The 20058-nt window shown below is 39.5% G+C and overlaps 1 protein-coding gene across 1 annotated transcript in view; it reads right to left on the bottom strand.

The window, feature by feature from the left end:
* Positions 1–20058, bottom strand: part of nkain4 (sodium/potassium transporting ATPase interacting 4) — a 60014-nt gene that overhangs the window by 4460 nt on the left and 35496 nt on the right. The window contains exon 6 of the mRNA XM_080031480.1: positions 429–513. Within this exon, the coding sequence (XP_079887606.1) occupies positions 429–513 (85 nt within the window). The remainder of the gene's footprint in view (positions 1–428; positions 514–20058) is intronic.

The raw sequence follows: 20058 nt of genomic DNA, 5'->3' as shown, positions 1-20058 counted from the left end.
ACCAAGTACTTAGTACATATGCATGATTATACTTTCTAGAGGGCCGACATTTCTGTATTTAAAATGCTTTTTTTATTGATTTGATGTAATATTCTAATTTTCTGATATTTTGAATTTGGGGTTTTCATAAGCTGTAAGCCATAATAATCACAATTATAACAAATAAAGGCTTGAAATATCTCACTTTGAATGTAATGAGTCTATATTATATATTAGTTTGACCATTTAGGTTGAATTACTGAAATAAATGAACTTTTGCACGATATTCTAATTTTTCGAGTTTCACCTGTAAGTGATATCTGTTAAGGTTTGAAGAGGAAACAAGAAGGTTCAACCGAAAATGGCCACAGAAGGTATCGGATAATGTGAATTGCCATATACGCCGGCTCTTACAGTCCCATTTAAAACATACACACATTCATACTTACTGGTACATGGGCTTTAAGAGGAGATGAGATGGTTTCTCATTGACATGGTAGAGTGGGAATGGGTCAAATCCACCAATAAAATCAACTGAAATCAAAGGATTAAACACATAAATTATGGAGTAAATCAAAAGACAGACACTGAAGTGAAACGTACGCATGATGAAAAAAAAATGATAAAAAAGAGATGAAGGAGACATGGAATGGAAACATAAAGGACACAGTGGAAACACATCATGCGGAGATGTTGAAAGGTAGGCAGGTTGCCAAGAACAATTCCTTTAAAAAAAGAGACTTTGACAAATAAAAACCATTTTCCAATAAACATTTTTATAAAAAAACAAACAAACATCTAAGCTCAAACTTTTTCCCATTCTGTGTATCTGCCTGGAGCTCGGGAACAGATGAAAATCTGGCCAGCTGTCAAAATAGCACGAGCATTATTATCGCTCAAAAACAGAGGCGACCTTCAGCCACCGACCCAATGCTCAACCCCTCTCTGTTTATTTTCTCACTTTAGAGTTCAGAATCGGGGCAGGCTGCGGATGAGCAGCATGCGAGTGTTATGTCGCACGCGCCAGAGCGAGATGCTGGTGACCAAAGTGCTGTGTGTTTTTTCCACAGATGCAGAGAGACATTTTTGAAATGGAGGGGGAGAATGCTTGCTACTCAAGCAGGGACACAGAGGATGAGGGGGGAGAGAGAAAGAGAAAGAGAGAGATAGAGATAGAGAGAGAGAGAGAGAGAGAGAGAGAGAGATAGACGGGTGGACGGGGTTTGTCACGTTTGTCGGCCGGACTGACGGGGGGTCAAAGAGATTAAACTAAAGGCGTGCGTGGAACCATGTGTTCTGTAAACGTCATAAGAGGAGGTAAAGGAGAAACTGAGATATGAATATGCATTGATGGTAAAAAGACACCAAACAAACAGCAGATCCTACTAGTTTGAAATAATAACAAACACAATAACTAAAATAGGTTGATGTGTTACTTTTTGGAAAGCAACAGCTGCGAGGGGAAAAACAGACACAAGCCAAGCATAGAAACTCCTGTAAGGCCAAATCAGTTCCATCCTGATAAGAGCAGGCAGGGGCAGTCTGCTGAATACTGATAGGTAGGCAGGATGAGCGCACAGAGCCACAGGGTGTTGGAGGGTCTCTCCCTTTCCTCTGACCCTGCCCTGGTTTCTCCGTCTCATCCGTACACCACACACACAAACACACACACACATGCACACCCCTACAGATGCCCCTACGCACACACACACACACACACACACACACACACACACACACACACACACACACACACACACACACACACACACACACACACACACCCCGATCCACACACATAAACAGACACAAAGGCCTCTTCCCTGATCTTTTCTGTACCAGTGATTTTCTCATTATGAGCAGGTGGGGTTCCATCCCCTGCCACGATAAACTGTGCTGAGGAAAACAGCTAGATGATAATGACAGTTTCCATTTTTAGACACACTCACAGCTCTAGGGATGGCAGCGTCGGCTCGCTCTGCCTGTCAGTCAATACGACACTTAAGTTCAGAGTGAAACTTTGTGACGACTACTGGATGGATTTCTATGACATGTGGCGAAGATATCAAGTCTCCGAAAGGATGTATTCTAATGACTTGTCATCTAGCACCACAAATGGGTCAAATTTGCATTTTGTGACAGGGATACCTTGGAAATTGTTAGCCTAATTCCTGTCGTGTGTCTTGTGCAGCATTCACAGGAAAGCAATTTATGAAATTCCTCAATTAGCATTGGGTTTCCACCATCCTAAAGTTCAGAATTTGAGCCTCGACAGGTGCCCCTAAGTGTCACTGCCAGCTCCTACTCAAATGAAGACATCCTATGTGTCAAAACGAAATAAATTGGTTGTTGCACTTTTTTTTAAACCAGAATTTATAACCCTACCCTTCCACCATCTTCCATAACTTACAGTGTACGTCACCATGTTAATTGCACTTCAATCGTTGGCCTTTTTTTTTAACCTATTAGTTATAACATGTAAGGTTTTGTCCCTGACCTTGAGGTGGATCTTCTAAGCAGCTCACCAAAGTAGAATTGAGCATTTTGAAAACACTAAATAATGCTTATATTTGAGAAATGTGCTTCCACCCTTTGGAGTATGTATGAGACTTGCTGAATCAATCGTTTTTTTTGAGCTTGCTCTGTAAACAGCAAATAAATACCTCAGATGGAATGGTAGAAAGTCACTGAAATGTCCTATTCATTCTCAATAAGATGATTGAGGTACTTGTCTATTTCAGTGTGGATGGAATAAAAAATGCTCCGAAAACACAAGTGAAGATGGAAAACTTTTAACACGAGACAAGAGATTAAACGTGTTCTCTTATTATAATATGCATAGTGGCCATGGAAACAGATATTGGCAGTTGACTGGCGCATGTGATCTTGAAAAGGGTGAGCTCAGTTTTCTCAGGGAGTAATGCAAGATGATCATGTTTCAGAGTAAGTGAGGAAACTGGTTAATATCAGAGGACATACCCTGTATACTGAACTACAGTGTACCGGGCTGCATCTTCTACTTTGTATGTGAAGGGCTTGGACCAAACTGACTGTGAAATGAAACACAGGCACGCAGATGAAAGGGAAAAGTTCAGCAAGGAAATACAGAGTTGTTGAGGATAAAAGAGGGGGTGAGGAAGATGGAGAAAAAAAGGAGAGATAGAGCAGAGATAAGGGGAAAGAGAGAGAGACAGATAAAGGGCAGAAACATGGTTCCAGACTTCAGAGGCCGTCTGTAACACTGTAAATGGTGAGTTATAAAGCACAGTTGTGATCTCTCTCTCTCTCTCTCTCTCTCTCTCTCTCTCTCACACTAACTCACAGACGCTCCCTATAGTTGGCTCCATTCTGCAGTATCGGCATCCCTGTCCTCACACACCATTACACAGCCATCATTTCTATTCGGGTAACTCCTTTACTTTAAAGGCTGGTTTAGCGGCTTTATGCGTAGTTATTTCGCATATGAAAACTTCAGGTATGTCTGATTGAGAGCGCATTCTAAGTAAATCATCCATGCAAAGAGAAGAGAAGTTCCAGGCAAAGACAGACCGGGAGAGCCTCTGGGAAGTTTGTCTGCTTGGAGTATGTTGAAATGAAAATGATACAGAAATGACTGCCACTGTGTTTCTTTCTTTGTGCATCAGTGTCTGAGTTAAACCTATCATTATCGGTATCTTGGTCACTGCAGCTGCCAATTTCATATTTGTCATGCTGTGCCCAGCACCACTATTTTTCTATTCTCAGTCAAACAGTATATTCATGCACTGATCCAGACATTATGTCCAATACACAGCCAACTTCAATGGTGTTAAGACACTATTTTCTGAGCTGGCAATCATCAGTATCTTGCGTGACATTTATTTTTACACAGCAAAAATCTCAAATCCTACATCATAAGTGTCATGATCTTGATGAATGTATTGACGTGGTATCCTTCCTTGCAACCTCTCTGACAATGTGTGTGTTGGTTCTGAGTCTGTGATAATAAACGGCAACAATAAGCCAAGGTTTATCAGAATGGAAAATATATATAAAGTCTTTAAGAGTTAGAAGACAGGGAGGGAATTGGTTAAAGGCGGCCATATGTGACCTTGAGAGAGTTCTCAAAAAGCTTAAGCTAACAACACTGGTGGCTTTAGGAAAGAAAAGCACTAACTACCTCTGTATTTTAAAGCACCTGACTTTTTATTCCCATTTCAAACCTGGCCTTTCTTATTTGCCATTTAATATCTTACATCAATGAATGTATCTAATGTTAACGGGGGAGTGGGGTTATGCGTTTTGTTATGTATTATGTGAATTGATTGTTCTGTCATGAGCAAACTGAGGCAAATTATTAAATAAAGTTACTTTATTAGTCAATGTTACATTAAAGTTTGTCTTTTGCATATCCCCTCTCAAGCTACTACACTTCGGAGACGGTCAGAGCCATAGGGGTCAGCTATCGTACAGCGCCCCTGGAGCAGTTCGGGGTAAAGTGCCTTGCTCAAGTGCACAATGGTAGAGATGGTGGGCACTGTAAGTAATACCAGCCACCACCACTAGTTTTACAAAAAGCACCCTCTTGTCTGGTGCGGGGGATCGAATCAGCATTACTGGTCTTCTAGGGCAGGCCATCCTACCAGCCCCTCCAACGACTATTTGTATAGTAATGAAATCCTTGCAAACTTATACTGTATTTTTAACTTACATGCAATACTCGTCTTTTATAAAATTTTGGCTAGAAAGATGTATTAGAAAAAAAGCATAATCAATTGTCAGGTTATGTTATACTACTACATATTGTACATCTACTAACAGCTACTTTAATGTTTGCAGAATTATTTAAAGAAGCTTTTTGAATACAACAGCCTGTTGCAGTAGATCTTTTGATTTGTCATTGTTTCATTCGATTGTCCCTGTAAGCCCCATGACAGTGTCACAGTGAGCCAACATTGCACAATACCAGGACCATGAAACCAATGCAACTAAATGGAATTCAGCCACCATTTATTCTATTATTTACCCCTGTGCTTCTTCTTCTGTGGCATGTCAAAATGTCTCCCGTGGAATGTCTAAATGTTTGACTTGTTTGGTATCCTTCTAGCAAAACACAACATAACCTAAAAACAGGGGGGGAGGCCTGTCTGATGTTTTCACCTCAACTTGACAAGTACATCCATCCATCCCATCCATTTTCTCCGTGTGCAGTGGAGGATTTTCTTTGAATGTGAGGGACTCAGCACAGGGGGCAGCAGCATAATTAGCAGACATGCTAAAAATGAGCTTATCCCGAACGCTAGCCTTCTAACTCCATGACCTACTTTACAAAGAGGATTTTCCTCACCACTCACTCTGTCGGTGTGTCTGCTCACCACCGATAACGCTGTTCAAAAACCCAAATACATACACACCACCAGTTAGTCTGTCACACAGTCAGTTAGACGCACACAAAAACATGTGGTATTTAGGGACGTATGAGGGTGCACACACACACACACACACACACACACAATCAGTTATAAGGCCATGTCATACCCCGAGCTGGTGGTATATGATGCTTGCTATTCTGCCCATTGTGTCTTCTTGGCTTCCTGCAAATGTGTGTGTCTGTGTATGTGTGTCATTCCGATATTCTTTACGCAAGCCTGAACACTCAAATCCAACTCACCCGTCTCCCTCGAGAGTGAGAGAAATTCCTGTTTTATCTCCTCATAAGCAGAAAGCTCATCTTTTCTCTGGTTGTTAGTTCCTGCATATTGCTTCATCTCTTTCTTGCTCTCCTCAGCTTGCTTCTGACAACCACCTCCCTCTCTCATTCCTCTCTTTCTATCTCTCCGGAGGATTTGTCCTACTTCTTTTTTTTTCTCGTGGTGCAATCAACTGGAGAAGTTATTGACCAGAAAGGTGCTTAATGAGGCTGATACAACGAGAGACCAGAGACCTCCGACTTTTTACAAGCACACCTCATTAAAGCTTAAGGAGCCAGGGAGAGAGGAAGAGAGAGAGAGAGAGAGAGAGAGAGAGAGAGAGAGAGTGATGATTTCTAAAACACAACAAAATCTGAGTCTGATATTGTGATTATTCCATCTACCTGTGAGGAAAAGCATATGAAGAGGATGTAAAGAGAAGGCAAAGTTTTGAGTGGGAGGAGAGATGCTGAGGCATCTGGGGAGCTCAGTGCAGAAACTTGCTTTAATCTGCACATCAAATGAGAGGGGGAAATGAGAGCGGAGCTGGTTTGTGTGTTGAGTGTGTGAGTCTGTGCACCTGTGTCTGCATGAACAAGTGTGTGTGTGTGTGTGTGTGTGTGTGTATGTGTGTGTGTGTGTGTGTGTGTGTGTGTGTGTGTGTGTGTGTGTGTGGGTGCAAGCAAAGGGCTGATTACAATAACAAAGAAAGTAGAAGTTTGAAGCTATGGAGCAACTTTTTTCTAAATTTTGGATATGTGAAAAAAATATATAATATAGACCTTTAAAATTCACACTGTTCCATTTTCACCCCAAGCTTTGTTTTTTTTAAAACCAACGTTTCCTTATCGCGCTGCTGTTGTTTCCATCTCTGTTTCGGAGTGTGGATGACTGTGCACTACAAGGTACACAATCTGCTCTCACTGGCAATGATGCCACAAAAACATAAGGAAGAAAAGCGTTGACATTGGAAAGTCTAACCCACTATGCTGAAATGGTATTGCCCTCCAGGGAATACTTAAGGGTGACTGATGATTAAGTGTTACTGCCCAGACACGGGAGGGAGGGAGGAAGGGAGGGAGTAAGAGACGGGTGGGTGGTGGTGGCTTGGTTCGTGATGCTAACCACCATTCACAGCCAGTGAATCTTTGGTATGTGACCACCAGAGAATAACTTGGAGTTCTATACCACTGGTCTACATACACACACACACACACACACACGCACACACGCACACACGCACACACGCACACACGCACACACACACACACACACACACACACACACACACACACACACACACACACACACACACACACACACACCACAATTCCCCCAAAATGACAGGAGTCTACTTAGGTGCAATTAGTGAATGCAGTGCTCTGTTCATTACTCTGTTTTAGAGATCAGATCTGGCTGTCTTACAAAAGGGACCAACATTACATTACACTACAGCTTGTCTCCAGACATTTTATAATTAGTATTCTTACAAGCGCTTCACTACACTATTAATACCTCAGAAAGTCTCAGCTTATCCTCACAGAGAGAGGATGTTCATTCAGCAAATTGGTTTCAAAGCTGAAATGTACCAAATGGCTAAAATATGTAAAGGCATATTCTCGCGCATGTGGACATCGCTATGCGTCCTGGAGAGTTACTGCCCTGCCAATCAGATATTTACGACTCCATACTAACCTTTAGATCAACTGTTTCCTGCCCTCTGATTGGTTAACCTCCAGCAGGACCTCTGGCCCGCTGCCTACGAGGTCACACAGCAGCTAGGTCATTCATCAAAAGTGTCCCTTCTCTGGTTTCTACTTCTCCTCTTATGACACATTTAATGATCTCCAGTCGCCTTTTTTCCCCACCCCAATTTCACTTTGGGTTTTCTGCATTACGCACGGCAAGAAAAAGAATGAGAGTCAAGGCAAACTCTTGACCTCATCTGACTCCGTTTGTTCGATCAGAGCCAGAGTACGGTGATAACACACCAGGGGGCCGCTTCAAAAGGAAAGGATGTACAAGACTGGGCTACAAACAAAGGCATGAGGAGGGAAGGTGTGTGTGTGTGTGTGTGTGTGTGTGTGTGTGTGTGTGTGTGTGTGTGTGTGTGTGTGTGAGTGTGCCGACCTATCCAACAGGGAACCTAAGATCGTAACACATCCACTAACAGTGGACTCCAAAACTAACAGGGGACATTTTTCAAGTCCCCTCTTGGACATGCTTTAAATCATCTTAAAAACATGTATAATACCTTCTGGTAAATTTTCATAACTTTTGCTAACAGGGGACTTGGAAGTGTGTGAGTGTTTATTTCATATCTGGGACAGCCTCTGCCTGCCCTGGCCTGGCCCATTCACACACGTCGTTTAAACACTCCTCTATTGTCTGAGCCCCAGGGAGTCGTTCAGGCTGTGAAGAGCTGTTGACAGGCTACTTACTGCAGACACCAGTCTCTTGAAAATAGATTTGTATTTTGTTTTTGAAACTAAAAATATATGTTGAGTTTAAGTGTTAATAAAAGTTTTAAAAAGGATGAAAGATAGATATAAACAAACATGGGAAAAAAGATCAGCAGTAAGATCCTTTATTTTCTTGCCAATGTGATTATCTGTCTACTCTCCACTGTCAGACTACTCATGTGTGGCAGATTAAAAGAGAAAGGTATGTTCTTTGTATTTTAATTAATTGCAAAAAACAAATTGATCATCAGACTATTATTTATTATCAGAACATTTAATAGGTCAAGACCTTTAGAATAGTCCAGTCCCTCAAAATTCCCTTTACTACTAATCTTTATAAAAAGAGGTTTTCAATCAATTTGACAGTGTACTTGTGTCTTCAATCTATATTTATTTTGTTTATTTCACAATCACAGAGAAAGGTCCACACTTCCACTGTATCTAATGACTGGAGTCCACTCTTGGTTGGGATGGTGCGACTTTCACACTCCATCATGGATGAATTTAAAAGGAATAAGCCAAACTGGATAATTCTTAAGGGGAAATAATAATGTCAATGTGGTCTAAAATGTCTTATGGGTGTCATACTAATTGACCCTACCTGCAGTACTACATTCTCCAAATATAACGGAAAGTTAAGGAGATTGTCTCTGGACCATCTCAGACCTGGCTGAACAGCTACCCAAAGCCTGTGGAATGTGAAGACAGTTCAGCTGCCAATTTGGTTCTCTGTCTACTCTCTCCTGTCAGACTATGTGTGACAAGTTAAAAGAGAGATACGTTCTTTGTATTTTAATTAATTGCAAAAACAGATTGATCATCAGACTATCATTTTACAATCAGAACATTTTAGAGGCCTAAACCTTTAGAGTAATTCAGTCCCTCAAGATTCCCTTTAATAATATTTATAAGAAGAGGTTTTCAATCAATTTGACAGTGTACTCGTGTCTTCAATCTATATTTATTTTGTTTATTTCACAATCACAGAGAAAGGTCCACACTTCCACTGTATCTAATGACTGGAGTCCACTCTTGGTTGGGATGGTGCGACTTTCACACTCCATCGTGGATGAATTTAAAAGGAATAAGCCAAACTGGATAATTCTTAAGGGGAAATAATAATGTCAATGTGGTCTAAAATGTCTTATGTGTGTCATACTAATTGACCCTACCTGCAGTACTACATTCTCCAAATGTAACGGAGAGTTAAGGAGATTGTCTCTGGACCATCTCAGACCTGGCTGAACAGCTACCCAAAGCCTGCAGTATGTGAAGACAGTTCAGCTGCCAATTTGGTTCTCTGTCTACTCTCTCCTGTCAGACTATGGGTGACAAGTTAAAAGAGAAAGATACGTCCTTTGTATTTTAATTAATTGCAAAAACGGATTGATCATCAGACTATAATTTTACAATCAGAACATTTTAGAGGCCTAGACCTTTAGAGTAATTCAGTCCCTCAAGATTCCCTTTAATAATCTTTATAAGAAGAGGTTTTCAATCAATTTGACAGTGTTCTTGTGTCTTCAATCTATATTTATTTTGTTTATTTCACAATCACAGAGAAAGGTCCACACTTCCACTGTATCTAATGACTGAAGTCCACTGTTGGTTGGGATGGTGCGACTTTCACACTCCATCGTGGATGAATTTAAGAGGAATAAACCAAACTGGATTATTTCATTATTTTTTTGGCATTGTTATGCTTTACTGATAGTGTAGAGACAGAGTTTAAATGGGGCAGAGATGCTAGGGCGTATTCACACCTGCCGTGTTAGTACACCTGAACAAACTCAGTGTGCATCTCTCAGGCTGCTGCAGTTTGTTTGTGGTGTGAATTTGGCCGGACCCGAGTTGGGTCCGGCCAAATTCACCAGAATGCACAAAATGGTATGTTTGAAGCACATTTTTTATGGGGGACTACCCTCAGACCCCCACTTATGTTGAAATGAAACCGAAGCCCTTGTGCTTCCCACCCAAAAATTATCACTGGCCCCATCCTGGCCACCCCAATGAAAATGTCCTTGCTCTGCCACTGGACCCGACCCTAATGCAGGAAGCACTGTGCATTTTCCTTCTTTTCTTTTTTAATAAATCGCCGTCAGCTTAACATCACGGGAAAGTGTTGTTGTTGCCATCATTAAGAAAATGAGTTTTGGTTTGACCGGGAGCCCTGAGCCAATAGGCTTCAGGCCTATTACATTTGATAGTGAGGATGAGTAAAAACGCTGTGTTCAATGATCAGATGAAAGAGAGGGGAGTGTCTAAACGGAGTGTTTTGCTTCTGATGGTAACAGGTTCGACCGATAATGGGCCAACTGTCCCTTGTTGGTTTGGCGCGACACACATCTGACAGTGTGTCAGCTCCAGCCTATTATTCTTGTCAGCTGTGCGTCCAGCAGCAAAAATACAGTGAAAATAATGTTTCACATTGTAGGCTACAAGCCACAAAACGTGACATTGACATACATATTTAGACAATATAAAACAACAATAATGTGATGTTTTTCTTTTTAATGTATAGGTCTAGATGTATTTATTTATTATTTTGAACCCTATATAATCAGGCAGTAGTTTTACTCTCTCTCGCTATCTCTCTCTCTGTGTCTCTCTCTCTCTCTCTTAATCTCTCTCAAAAATTTAAATGACTCACAGTTTATAGCCTAAATATGTAAATGACACAGTTTTTTGTTGATGGCACCAAATCACTAAACAGACCGCAGTATGGAATATTTCCATGATTGTTTACAGTTTGGCAGTTCACTGTGTGCTTCCTGCGGCCTATTGCACAAAACCAAGATAAGATTTACCTAGGATATTTCTGTTATCCTGGCTTGCTTAAGCCATGATTCAGTTGCACAAAAGTGTATCTTATTCAGTTGCATCCTTGGTTCAGTCAGCTGTCACTCTGAATTCATGCTGTTTCAACAGTTATTCTATGATCATGTACCACATCAAGGACTACAATTTCATTCAGTTAAATATTCCTGCTTGTATTATCTTTATTTAACCTGAACCATTTCTAATTAAATTAAATACATTATATTTTTATGGTGGAGAAGAGACGAACCGATGGAATATGCTGCCCCCACGATTCACTGTCAGCCCTTCCCTGATGTATTTACATTCACTATTCCGCAAAAACTCTTTCAAACATCACAACATTTCCATCAAACCGGTGCTTAGAACCTGTACTTTTCCAGCTGAAGGCCTATTTGTTTATTTCCAACAGTCCAATCATGTTGCATTTCAGTATGCTACATTTGTATTATTTAGCCATCTCTAAATGACTGATCTGTAAGCATTGGCACTAAAAGATTTACCGGAAAACAACATTTTTTTGTGCAGATCACTTTGAGATCCCTACATTACAGCGCATTGTATTTGATTTGCGTCGAGATACTGGATTTTTTTAATCCATGTTTGTTCCATCCAAATTAAAACAAAAGAAATGCCTCACATTTTTTACTTTGTATCATGAATCTAGAATATATGAAAGTTTAACTTTTTCAGTGGACTTTTATTGCTTAAAAGAGCTTTCAAGGAAGAGTTGCATATTTTAAATTTTTTCAAGTTTACTACCTTGTTAAGATCCTTTTTTGAGTATATTGTATTAAAGGATTTGATTTCCAACAAAAGTTAAATGTTGATTGTACTCAACCTATTTTAAATGTAATTTGTATCAAAGTATCTTCTCCAATACAGCGGAAGGAGAATGACCCATGTCACAGTCACTCTGAATTTAACATAACATCTTGGCTATTGAAGTTAGCTGTTGTTGTTGAAGGCCTAACGACCGTCGTCAGACACAGGTACCCATCCCCCACACTGCATACGATCAGAGAGTGGCACAGGCTGTCACAGATAGAAACAGCACTCACCTGCTCTGAGGGGCCACTCACACTAGGGCCGCGGCCCCGTGCCAAAGCTCATTAGCATACTAAAGTCTAGAACGTTTGGCTAGTGTGACCACGCCATCCGTATTCCAGCACGGAACAGCCCCTTGGCCACGGCACACCTGGGAGAGGTGTGCCGTGGCCAAAGTACAGATGCTAATGAGATGACACGCGCACAAGCAAGCGCACAGGCGGCGTTCCTGACGTGAATTTATTAAGGATGCATTGTCCGTTAACGTCCGCTGCCTTACTAGTCGGCACCAGAATTGCCCACCACTTGGACTTGTAGCTATAATGTGTGAGAATTAACGTGTGTGTAAGCCTAGGTGTGGGCTAATAAAAGAGGGAGAGAGCTAATTAGGTCGGCTCAGAAAGCACAGCAAAAAGGTTTTCGTGTTTACTCACGTTCGTCAGATGATTTTTTTTCTTTTTCCTCCCGTCAGCTGTCATAACTGCATTTACGCATGGCGGTGGAGACGCACCCAAAACAACACACCGCAGCCCGGTGATAAGGAAACAGTAGACTACACTAAGGTTTAACAAGAAACTTTATAAAGACACTTAAAAAAACGATCTCTGCCCATACAAAAAGTTCTGACTTGGATTTGATGGAGCGATCGATGTGTACAAAACCATCCGGATACATATGGTCTGATGACAGGCCGTTATATTAATAATAAACAGCGTGCTGCACAAATATGAGACTGTTCACCGCGACCTATTACGTCAAGACTACATTTAAAAAAAAACAATAGCTTAAGGATTCTCGTTGCTCTAATGTGGAAGTGGAATATTTGATGCAAATTTGGCCGGATAAAAATATTCACAAACAGTCGTATAGCCTACAAGTAGACTAAGCTCCAAATCCTAAACGTGCACGGTGACGTAGGCAAGGTGCAAGTGTGCCCAGGCCACGAGCAGTGTGAGCACGGGCCTGCGGGGGGAGTGGGGAGGGGGGGGAATCGTGCTGAATCGTGCTGAGCACGGAACAGGCAAACGGCACTAGTGTGAGTGCGCCCTGAGTCACTGAGGCACAATCCCTAAAGCCCCAAGCCCCAAATGTTAAAATGGCACTTTTTTCTTTACCTTTGCAATGCAATTTCTATTACATTTAAAGGGGCTTGTTTGGCATGGAAAATAAGTGTTAACTTTACCAAAGCAATAGTAAGGAAATAAGATAAAAAGCCTAAATGAATTATAGTTAACAAATGAATAAATAAAAGCACTTACCAGAGAATATATTAAAAAATATGCACAAACGTTGTAGTTGGCTTGTGACTTTATTTTTTACATTAACTGTAGGCTATTCTTCCCTGCCGAGGCTCTTTAGAGATTGACTGCCTGATGTGAACGTGTTGCAGGCTCTTGCCTTAGTGAGTGGAGGGCAGGTAAATATCAAGAAATACATTTATTTATTTTCAAAACTGCATCACAAAGCAAAAGTCTGACACGTCTCATATCTCAAGACAACCTGTCACAAGTCTCTTATATTTTACTCTCAGACTAGAAGTTTTTACAGAGACATGAGATCTCATATTTGCAAGACCACATCTTGATTCCTTTTAAGATCATGATAATTTCACATACTGCAAACAGGATCTTTATTAAAAGGGACACCTTCTAAAGTCATACTGTAGAGTAGGGCTGGGCAATCATTTGATTACAATTATTAATTGCGATAAAACTTGCGTTGATTATGACGATAAGCTTTTGACATAAATGCTTGATATGAAAAACAAAACAAAAAAACAGTCCTGATATGGATTTACCAAACAGCCAAAGCAGAAATAAACTCAACAGCCAGTCAGATTGCACTTTTTGCTGTTCCTGTCTAAGTACACGCCCATTTCCTGGTGTGACGTGCATGTTTGAGCTTCCAGCGGCAAGGAAAGAGGAGAGCCATGTGTAGTCACCTCGGCAAGAGTGAAGAGAGTCTAGCGAGAAATTTCTAGTAAAACCAGTAATTTGTATTTTACATCTTTAAGTTTAGAAGGCAAAGCTTTTTTTGTAATCAACATTATGTTCTATAGGTTACAAGGCAAGCTATCTTATATTGTTAGGTGAAGTTAAAACATGTTTGTGAAGTTCAATGTTTATAATAAAATGTGATTCAATTCTATCATCACATATCAAAACAATATTATTTTGAGGAACCTGGAACCAACTAGAATATGTTTGTAAACCAAACTGTGGGCCCTGCTGCTGTAAATAACAGTGAAACAGTAACTTTTCAGGAAGCTTTCTAACTTCAAACAGTGTTCCAGGGATCACATTTTCCTGTGAGGAAAGTTTGTTTATTCAGTTAGGAGAATATACCTTAGAAAATGTTCACTTCTCTGACACACACATGTATACACTGCAGCTTATTTCTGACCACAGTCAGAATTTAAAGATCTATTCCCATTTTTGTGAGACTTTTTTAGAAGAGTCTTTCACTGTTGTTTATTTTTTTCTAATTTAAGGAAAAACATAACGTCCTTAAGCCTGATAGAAATAAATGGGGGTTAAGGAGATTTTCACATAAGTAAACTATGCCGTCTTGCCAGAAGGGAAGTGAAAGCTAGTATTTCTGATTGCAACTAGTAAATGTGGAGTTGTTGCCCGCCAAAATCATAAAAAGGCAGTCCAGAATGTATGTAGTCTGAGACAATAAAAAAACGTATGACTAAATTTAGATGAGGAGGTGTGGCATCTGTCACACTGGTCCACAACATTTGGATAGATTTTAGATTTGCTGAAATGGACTCTATGTAACACTTTAACTATATAAGCTGCAGCCTGGCACAAGGAGAAGATGAGCGTATACTATGTACCACCTTATCCCATCATTGATCTGTCAAATTTACCCCAGGCTCACGCTACCAAGCATTTTTAGTTTTGACAGCCAAATTGTTTTCCAGAGCCATGAGTTTGTCATAAATCTTAGAAATGAGCAATTTCTGGTGAGGTTTAAAGGTGTTGCTGTAAAAAAAGGTGTGAAGTGTCTACTTTGAATAGAGACAATGTAGGCCGGGGGTTGGGTAGAGGGGCAGTCAGCAAGAGCATGGTTTGGCAGGTATGCATGTTGAGGACAAGGGTGACCTTTAACATCAATGGAAAGTTAGTCTGTATAAGTAATATGTTTTTATTAAATGAATGATCCCAATAAAACAAATCCAGAACAATATTAATCACAGACTCAAACGATGGAAAATCAGCAAACAATTTATTTTTTAATTTTATACAGTTTGAACAATTTTAGTTACTTCACACAAATATCTTACTATTTTCTTTGAGGAGAGTGAAATTATTTCACATGAAATTGTTTATTTTATAACATGTTAGTTTTTTAGGTAAACAAAAATAAATTAAATCAGAAGTTTGCCTCAATAATTCAAAATGTTATTATATTTTATTTCATATTTTATTGATATGTAACATTTTCAAATGTAGTATTTATCTTTGTAAACATACTATAATTGTAATACAAAAAACAATTCCTGCAATTTTGCATTTACTGTAAGAGTGCAACTCTCACTGATGGAGTGAATAGCTTCTTATTTCCTAAACAACCACGTCAGAAGACATATGCTGTGGTTCGGGAAAAGATGTAACTCTGTTTCAGAGGAGTGAAATTATGACTAAATTTACATGAGGAGGCGTGGCATACGTCACACTGGTCCACACCATTTGGATACATTTCAGATTTGCTGAAATGGACTCTATGTAACACTTTAACACTGAATAAGATGCAGCCTGACACAGGGAGAAGATGAGCTTATACTATGTACCACCTTATTGATCTGTCAAATTTACCACAGGCTCACGCTCCCAAGCATTTTTAGTTTCGACAGCCAAATTGTTTTCCAGAGCCATGAGTTTGTCATAAATCTTAGAAATTAGCAATTTCTGATGAGGTTTAAAGGTCAGAAGGTCTTCCCATGGTTGGTTTATAGAGAGAGAAGGATAACACGAAAAAAGAGAAGAGGCACAATGTCTAATTTGAACGTACATAAATAAATGGGATGTAGGTACATTAAAACCTTTTGGGAAGTCTGAAAAAGTAGCAAAGTGCCCATCCTTATGAAGGTCTGAATACCTAAATGCCTTTATTTTGCCATAACATGTAGGATATATTCCCAACAGATGGGGGGAATAGATGATTGTTCACTATGGGCATCAGAGTGGATGCAGAGGAAAACATAAAATGGCGCCTAAACTGGAACCAAATCTTCAGAGTAGATAGCACAATAGGATTCCTTGTGAAACTAGAAGGGTTAATGGGCTTCAGAGTGAATTTGAAAGGTAAATTCCATATTTGTACATGTTTCTCGTAAGGATCCATCAATTGATTATGTTGGTAAATAAATGATTTCCTACATGGCTGGATATTTTTAGGGAGCTACTCTAGGCTTAAAATAAAGTTACTAAAGGAACCAGATATCCAACTAAGTTTAGCTTAAAAATGTTGGCGCATACAACTGTTACCATAACTCCTTTAATAAATCCACTATATTTATGTTTGCAAGGAGATGTATGCAGCCTCTGGGAGAGACACAGCATCACAGTCTTGTAACATAAGTCCAACTCACTGCCAGTGTTGCTGTAGAAAATGTGTGAAGTGCCTACTTTGAATAGAGACAATGCAGGCCAGGGGTGGGGGTTGAAGGGCTGCCAGCAAGGGCATGGTTTGGCAGGTATGTATGTGGGGGACAAGAGAGTGACCTTTCACATCAATGGAAAGTTAGTCTGTATAAGTAATATGTCTTTATTAAATGAATGATCCCAATAAAAGAAATCCAGAAAAATATTAATCAAAGACTCAAAAGATGGAAAATTATTTAAATAATTATTTCACTGGAGGAAACATTAAGTTTCAGTGAACTCTGGGAACCTATGTACACTGTCTGCACAATTATTAGGCAAGTTGTATTTTTGAGGATGTATTTATTATTGAACAACTACAGTGTTCTCGGTCAATCCAAAATGTAAATTAACCTAAACCTGAATGTTTAAGAAATTAAAAGTGAGGTTTTGTCTTTTTTAAGTGAATACATATATTTGCAGAATTATTAGGCAACTATTAGTGTGCAGAATTATTATGCAACTAAATGAAAAAATAAACATTTTCCCATTTCACTTATTTATTTGCATCTGTTAAAGTGAGAATGATAAAACCACTCAACATTTACAAATAAACATTTCTGACATGTAAAAAAAAATCTGTGACCAATATAGCCACCCTTCTTTTCGATAACTGTCACACTGTCATTCATGGAGTTTGTCAGTTTCTTGATCTGTTGACGATCAACTTTTTGTGCAGCAGCCACCACAGCCTCCCAGACACTGTTCCGAGAGGTATACTGATTTACTTCACTGTAAATCTCTTGTTTAAGCAGGGCCCACAGGTACTCAATAGGGTTTAGGTCAGGTGAGGAAGGGGGCCATGTCATAATTTTTCATCCTTAAGGCCTTTACGGGCTAGCCATGCAGTTGAGTACTTCGATGTATGCGATGGAGCATTGTCCTGCATACAAATCATGGTCTTCTTGAAATATGTAGACTTTTTCCTGTACCACTGCTTGAAGAAAGTGTCTTCTAAAAACTGTCTGTAGGTTTGGGAGGTGATTTTAATGCCATTTTCAACCCAAAAAACTAGCTCATCTTTAATAATACCAGCCCATACCTGTACCCCACCTCAACCTTGCTGCCGTCCGAGTCGAAGTGGAGCTCTGTGTACGTTACTGATCCAGCCACGGGCCTCCAAATCTTTGGCAGTTAATTTGCGTATTTTTTTCTCAATATGTTTCTTGCGACCCTGTTGGCTATTTGCAACAAAACGTTTCATGGTTCTGTGGTCACGCCCCAATATCTTAGCAATTTCAAGAGTGTTCCATCCCTCTAAAAGACTTTATGCAATTTTTGATTTTTCAGAGTCCGTTAAATCTCTTTTTTGTCCCATTTTGCCTGAGAAAGAGAAACTGCCTAATAACTATGCACACCTTGATATAGAGTGTTGAACTCCTTAGGCCACACCTTAACTCATTACGCAAATACACATCACCTGGTATGCTTAAATTGAATAAGCACTCAATTGTATACAGCTTAAAGTTGGAAAATATGCATACAAATTATGATATGGCCAAAATACGCACTTGCCTAATAATTGTGCACACAGTGTAGTATAAATATGCAAAGATTTTAGAAATCTGTTCACCCTAGCCTGAGAAAAGGGAAACAAATATTTTTTATTGTCTCTCAGGCTCTCTGGCTCAAAAGGAAGAAATCCTCCTACTACCAAAATGAAACAAAACACCAGCACATTTTTTTAGAGGGAACTTCAATTATTTCACATGAAATTGTTTATTTTATAACATACCAGTTTTATTAGGTAAACAAAAGTAAATTAAATCAGAAGTTTGCCTTAATAGATAATATTTTTATTTATTAATTATCATATTTTTCTATTTTCTATTTTATTGACACGTAACATTTTGATTTTTTTGTAGTATTTATTTGTGTAAATATTCTATAATTATAATACATAAATCAATTCCTGTAATTTTGTCATCTGCTATAAGGATGACATATGCTGTGGTTTGGGAAAAGATGTAACTTTGTTTCAGTGGAGTGAAATTATTGGCCTGCATTAAACAAAGAAAACTACTCAGGAAAAGATGAAACTACTAAAATCTTGTTAAGAACTGTCCAACGCATTATGAAAAGCCTGGAGAGATAGTAGTGAACTTTCATCCTTGAAGAAATGTGGTCGGGGAAAAAAAATAATGTTCATGATGGGAGATCACTTAAAATAAATACAATTATTTGGTTGTATCAACATTTTAAATATCAACAATAGAACTCTTGGCTATGTTCAATATTGAACTTGAGAGCCTATCTTCAGAGGGGTGTTTCAGGTAGCTGGTTTTGAGGCAACCCAGAGTTTGTTCGCTCTGAGTTAGTGGAAACTCTGGGTCAGTTTCAGCGCAACCGAGGGTCAGTTACTGCGGCAACATACGCCATGGGTCTAACCTGCTGGATAGGTGGTTAGACCTACCCTGAGTTTGTTTTCACTTTACGCTGCAGCTCCGACTGAAGAAAGAGTGTCACTGTCACACGCGTCCCTGTACAGTTTGAAGCAAAATCACTCCATAGAAATCTCCATCGGGATGTTTTGATAATTTCCTGATGATTTCACGTTTGACCGATCATTTATCTGATCAGTAGCCTTGTTCTCAGCCCTTGGTCCGTTCATATAGGCGGCCCCCTTACACATCGTGACATACTCTACATTCAGATTAATAAACCTATTAGTATTGTATGCTTTTTAACGTCTGTGCCACTGAACAGATTTATGTCAGGTGGATTCATGTAACGCTGCGGCTGCACGCAATCGTTACTGTTCACTTGTGCGATCCTAAAGTCGCAGACGAGCCTCGTTAAATAATATGAATATAAAATATGAATATAAAAATTATACAATCATTTAAACTGTGATCACTTGAGGAAAATGGATCTGGTAATAAATCAATCAGGCTCTTCAATGGAAACTGTCACCTAATGTGTCTGACGCAATGTATTTCACTCCCCATTTAAAAGAAGCAACAGTCTGTTACTGCACAGTATTAGGCTATAGCTTGCCAACATATTATACAGCGAATATAAAACACTCTCAGCAATGCTGTGCCGCGCCAGCTTAATACTTTACTGCTGATATGCGTAACTTTTTAAAATAGACTATGGCTTATCAAACGGAAGTGAAATTATTCTCTTGACAAAACATTTTTTCTCAGTTTTTTTCTGAATTGCCGAGGAGATTAGATCAGAGTTATGAGACAATATCCCTGTTAATTCTTCTCCATACCATAAACTCATTCGTTAATATTTCTAACTCTAGTGGGAGGAGCGGAGATTTTTTTTCTTTTCTTTTTTGAGAAGTGGAGAAGTGGGAGGATCAATCATGTGTTTCTTCTGTTTCCATGGTGAATCATGTTATCAGCGATCCATTGACGATGGCTTTTACGCACACGCTCCACCCAGAGTGAACACGCTCAGAGTTGATTAATCCAACGCTGA

Source organism: Ammodytes marinus (genome assembly GCF_949987685.1).
Source record: "Ammodytes marinus genome assembly, chromosome: 7".
Taxonomy (NCBI): domain Eukaryota; kingdom Metazoa; phylum Chordata; class Actinopteri; order Uranoscopiformes; family Ammodytidae; genus Ammodytes; species Ammodytes marinus.
The sequence above is the reverse complement of the archived record's forward strand: the minus strand, read 5'-3'. Positions and strand labels throughout refer to the sequence as shown.